The 6,061-nt window shown below is 31.1% G+C and overlaps 1 protein-coding gene across 1 annotated transcript; it reads right to left on the bottom strand.

The window, feature by feature from the left end:
* LOC109350354 (WUSCHEL-related homeobox 4-like) lies at positions 804 to 2,637 on the bottom strand. Its single transcript, XM_019591598.1, has 3 exons — positions 2,290 to 2,637; positions 1,700 to 1,984; positions 804 to 1,381 (listed from the first exon to the last, which is right to left on the bottom strand). Exons 1-3 carry the CDS (start codon positions 2,530 to 2,532, stop codon positions 1,235 to 1,237), a joined length of 675 nt encoding a protein of 224 aa, XP_019447143.1. The 5' UTR covers positions 2,533 to 2,637; the 3' UTR covers positions 804 to 1,234.

Genomic DNA, 6,061 nt, shown 5'->3' with positions numbered 1-6,061 from the left:
TAATCCAAATAAAATGGGTAAGACTCTATTGAACTTAAATTGTTTCATTTTTTGTTTGTAAAAACAAATTGATTGGCTAGCGTGAAGATTACACATTACCATTGTGATTATGATCTCCTCCTGTTGCGTTAAATTAATATAGGATAATCATGTTTCATGAATCTCCACCTTGCATTTGTGCCAAACCTTGTTTTAGTCATGTCAATATAGATCAAGATTATATAGATCTAAGATTGTGATTTAATTCTGCTTTTCCACAACAGTAGAAAGTCTTAGTCCATACCATAAGAGGGCTTTTGATAATTTTACCTTATGAAAATTTTAAATTGGTGATCTTACTTTAATTTCCCTCCCAAGTTCTAGTTCTCATGGTGGGTTACCCACTGGCCCTACAAACCCAGTGTGATAGAAAGAAATTTGCATGTCAATGATGGAAAAATAAATGAATGCATGTACTCCTTTGATACTTTATTCGCCTTACTTTATGAAAGTCTATCTATGATGCTCAGTGGAATATGTAGTGTGACTATTTTTTTAGATTCCAAGAACAGTTTTTACTTATTTTTTTGAAAATGAAACTTAAGATGCGAAAGGGCTAGGCATAAGATTTTAGGAAGTAGTAGCTAGGTTCGTGGACTTCAGTGTCAGTAGCTTCTCCTTTTAACCTAAAAGGTTTGAATTCACCTGCTCCTAAAGGGTTTAGTCTTTCCAAATTTGTGTCACACTCACCAAGCTAAAATCAATAGGTGAAATCTGTGTCAAAAAGATGATGTGATAGAATTGTTTGACTAAGAATTTTTCAATGAGAAGAAAGGCAAGTAACTTTGGTTAATTTGGTTCCATAGTCAGGAATAGCATTTAAGTGGAAGAGTACAGAACTATATGATTGTAGACAACTCTGTCATTCTTGTTTCCCAACATATTAAAAGAAGAAACTAAGACTAAGGGAATCTAAAAACACATTCAGTAACTCAGCTTGGATATGATCATAAAAAATATCAACAACACATTCTTTCCTATGTACTCTCTTCAACTACTATTTATTGTTGAACACATTTCATATGAAACATATTAAATCACATGGATCCTCACTTATTTAATAGGTTTCATATGAACTCCTATCAATAATAAAAAGCGTAAGAGAATACTAAAAGAAAAATATGTTGGTAATATTTCTTGAAAATAAAAGCTAAGTATTTAATTATTTATGTTTAAGTGGTTAAACCAAACCCCTTCATCTGCCTAATTCCGGGTACAATGGAAAAAGCTCTAGAGTTTTATGTTCCTCCTCTTTGCAGGATAACCAGTTTTGTTCTTCTAAGTGCTGAAATGCAATGCTTCTACACTTCTTGTATGGACTATCTTCCTGATCTACTTCCCCCTGCAAAAATAAAATAAACTTAGAAATGTAAGACATACATGCATGAACTTAATTACAAAATACAATAGTTTTATATTTACAACTTGTTAAGACTTAAGCACGTGAGGAAAATTCAACTTATGAAACTAGTCTATTGGGTGGAAGAGTCTTATGACTTAATATCACATTAAGTTTGCTATGTTATCTAATATAGGACTCTAACACAACCACACTTGGATAACTTTTGATTTTAAAAGGCAAAATAACCCTAAAAATTGTCACAAAAGTTATGGTTGTGAGTTATACATGAATACTTGAGTTAGTGTAACTATAACACACCATTGTAGTCTCAAAAGTAATACTACTGGTAAAGGTGGGACTGCGAGGACTAAGAGGAAGGCCAAGACTTTTGCGTTTCTGCTTTTGTCTCTCGCGTGCTTTGTGGTTTTGGAACCAATAGAATACATTTTTCCCTTCAATCTTGCCGTACTTGCTAAGCTGGACAGTGATTTGCTCTATCTTCTGAGTATTTGGAGTTCGCATTCCTCCTCTATACAGCATCTCCAATATCCTTATCTGTTCTTGCGTTGGATTCCACCTTGTCCCTCCTGGATGCGTTTCCACCTGTACAGCATATATAGACTTCGGTTTAGTTGGGTATGCCGAAAATAGAGGTACACAACCTTACCCATAAGTAAATTAAGATAATGTTAACATAATATGAATATGTGACACATAGTAATAACAATCTTATGTTTGCGTCAAACTAACAATCTTATAATTAATAATCATATAATAAGATGCATTAACGATTTTACCCATAAAAATTTATTTTCTACTACTTTCATTATTCCTCATCATGTGTACGTGAATTATGATTGCATGAATAGATATGGAGAAAAATAAATTAAAGATAAGAGATAATGGACCTGGTCCTTTGGTGAAGGTGGATCTTTCTTATTATCTTCATATGAGGATCCAAGTTTTGTGGATCCACTTTCAGGTTTGATAAAGCTCTTGAGATCAAAAGGAGTAGAAGTAGTAGTAGTGATGTTGGAGTTGGAAAGTTTGGGAGCAAGAGGGCGTAAGCGCTTGCAACCAAGTGTGAGAGAGAGGGGTTCGTGCTCCCAGAATCCTCCACGTGTGAATTGATGAACCTTCATGCTTCCCATGGTGGAGAAGTGGAAGATAGGGAGCTTAATGATTTATAGAGACTGAAGATCGTTAAGAACAGTAGTAAAAGTTGACAGATTAGTGGGAAATGAGGTGTGTGTGCCAGCTTAAAGAGCAAAAAGTAGGTGAGTTAGTATCCTTTCTAGTATTGAAGCATATATATAAAATAAAAATAGAATGATAAATTTTTTATCAAGTAGATATAATAGGTGACAATTTTTACTCTTCCCTTCAAATGCAATATCAACTCAACTTATCTCTCTATGTAATAGAGGGACAAAGATCTTTTATTACAAATCATCTCTTAAAGTTTATCTTAAATTAATCACAATGAAATAAAAATAATAAAAATTTAATTTTTTAATTGATATAATATTTTTTAATTAATATAGAGTTGCTTTATGATAACAGATCAGAGAATTTTTTTCCACACTAGATGAGGTGTAGTTGACTTGGGAATTTTTCCCTCTAAATTAAAACTAAAAGGCTACATAATACATCAAATCAGAAGAAAAAAACTAAAAGTTAAGACAAAAGAAATATGCTTAATGAACATGAGTGTCATACATCTCTTTGCATGCTGTGATAAAACTGAAGTGGGATTAATATTTTAGGGCGCATCCGATTCGAGTTTATTAATTAAATGATATAGCAGTTAAATACAAAGGGCACAGGAACATAAAATAATGTTTGGAGTAATATCTAAATTATATTCGATATTTTAACTTCATATAAAGGGCAGATGAAAATAAAACATACATATATAACTCAATATTTAACCCATTTTTAATTAGTTGATCGCGTACGTTATATTATAGTTTGATAGAATAATACAAAAGTTATACTGAAAATGTAAAATTAGCATTACAAGCCCAACATATTGCAAGACATAGGTAATTAGATTTTAGATTAATAAATTAATGTAGATCAACTCGAGAATTTATTAATTTTTTAAGATTTTACTTCAACTCGAGTTACAGTAAAAAGAATTTTCATGATATAACATGGTAAACTTCAAAATTTTAAAAGTTAATTCGGACTTTAAGAATCATGCGTGAGTGTGTTGGCCCGTCAAATCGTGACATTTTCTCTCCCTTCATGATGATAATATGTCCTTGCTTTTCGGTGGGCTCTGTGACTCTCTCTCTATTTCAAAGCATTTTCTCATCGATTAAAGTGAGTGAAAAGAGGAATGTTAAAAAAATTCCTCCAATCCCAAAACCTGAAAATGGAAGCCCCTATAATCTGCTTTTCAAGATACGGATTTTTTAATATAAAAATAGAATTTAATATGTATATTTTTTACACTGTCAGTAGATTATCTATCATTGATTTGTTAACTATCATTGGCCAAACAAATATAATACAAATCAATGATGGATAATGTGTTGAAAAACACTGTCAGCGCACAGATTTTAAACTCATAAAAATATATATAAATGATATATTCTCTTACTAAATTATTGATATATTATAAAATAATATTTTGTTTAATAATTAACTTACAAATGATATACAAGAAGAATTTAGTTGGAAGATATAAAATTAGTTTAAATAGATAGAAGGTAACGAGGTAGATCAGGGACATAGACAAATTGTGAATGCCGTCTATTTCTTTTTCAAGCATTTGAGAATGTTGCACTGTTAAACACAACACAAACATAACTATATCTAGACTGAATCTGGAACCCAATATTTATCCACTCCTTTCGTTAGGGAACTGTTGCTTCAATTTCCTAAATAGTAATGCTTTATACTTTATACCCCATATACTATAATTTATTAATACGCCATGCATCCATGAAACCATGATCTAGCTTTAACGCTCCATTCAGCATATATATTTGAAAATACTCTTGAAGACATTCTTCCTTTTATAAATATTGGACAAACATATATTCCTCATAATCTCAATTATAAGTAAAAAATTCAACATTTTTAATCTCAAATATAAGCAAAACAATTTTATCACTTTCACAGTTTCTAATATAACTTTTAATTCACTTCACATATACTACATATTGAATAAAAATTGTAATTAGTTACATGTTTGTTATTAAAATAAAACAATGAATTATTTTTAATAGGCATCAAATTAGTTAAATTTATTTAAAATAAGCACATTTACATGAACTAAGTAATTGCTTATATATATATCAAGAGAAGTGAAAATGTATCGGGAGTGGGCATATGATTGAGTATTAAGTGTAACTATGGTTGTTTTTAAGAATATTCTTACCCTACTAGAATATTCTTACATAAGGAAAAGAAAGACAAAAAACGAAAAATATAGATGTTTAGTTAAAAATGAAATAGGTTATGAGTCCAAATAAGAATATAAACAATATTTATCATTGTAGAAAAAATATAGATATTTTTCTTATTTTATATAAATTTATAATAAATTATAAAACAATGAGACACAAATAGAAATGAAGTTGTTGATTGGTATTTTCCTTGATCCAATGGCTCCTTACATTTTGGATAGGACAATTCTTGTATCCAACTGTGATCACGTGCCATACAAGTAATTGATTTATCCTAACTCTAAGTTACCCACATGACACGTGCCATTCGCACACGTGGTCCAGTCAAAATAAATGATCGCCAATCATCATAAATCATGCACCTGTAAGAGAAGCGTGAATAATTCCTTTTTCAATCCTATGGTTATGATTATGAATTCCCTTCTTCTATTTGCTAACCAGTAACCACGTTGCCAACCAATTAGGTACATGTCTGTTCATACAGAAACTTTCCTCTTCCGGGCAATAATGTCGTGTAGTAATTAAGATTTTACTCAATCGATGATTAAATTGTTTTATATCTTATTTCCTCCGTTCCTATATAATTGTCACTTTAAGGTTTTGACACATATTAAGAAAGTCAATTAATGTAGTAAAATTATATATTAATTTCCTATAATATCCTTATCGCTCAATGCTCATAAATTTCAATCATTTTGCAGAATTATTCCTACTTGAGACTATACTTATCTCATTACTCAAGTGTTGTCTTTTCGTTACTCCAATTCACATATTCCAAAAAACTTTGCCTCCAAACAACTTTCCCTCCTAAAAATCAAAGTGAAAAATAAAAAAATTGGTTAGAATTTAAATTAAAATTTGTTTACCACCGAAATTTCAATTTAACTTATCGCCATAATTTTTAAAACTTTGCTAGTAATTTCATTCTTTATTCCCAATAATCTAGCAATCTTGTATTGTTTATGAATTTAAGTAATTGTTGTTGTTTGCAGGTAAGAAATAATGAAAAAAAAGGAGGAAACAGATAGAAGAATATGTATTTGAATAGCACTAGCCTCGCCCAAGCGAGGTAATGGTCGCACAAACCATAATAATTCAGAGGAAATTCACCATAAAACACTAGTACCACTTGCCCAAGCGAGGGAGCCTCGCTCAGGCGCTATTTCAAGACAAAAAACCTCATACTTACTGTTTCTCCCTCGCCCAAGCGAGGGAGCCTTGCCCGTGCGAGGTTTTCAGGCGTGGAAATGCAACTTCTCTC

This window comes from Lupinus angustifolius, chromosome LG06, assembly GCF_001865875.1.
Source record: "Lupinus angustifolius cultivar Tanjil chromosome LG06, LupAngTanjil_v1.0, whole genome shotgun sequence".
NCBI classification, from domain to species: Eukaryota; Viridiplantae; Streptophyta; class Magnoliopsida; order Fabales; family Fabaceae; genus Lupinus; species Lupinus angustifolius.
The sequence above is the reverse complement of the archived record's forward strand: the minus strand, read 5'-3'. Positions and strand labels throughout refer to the sequence as shown.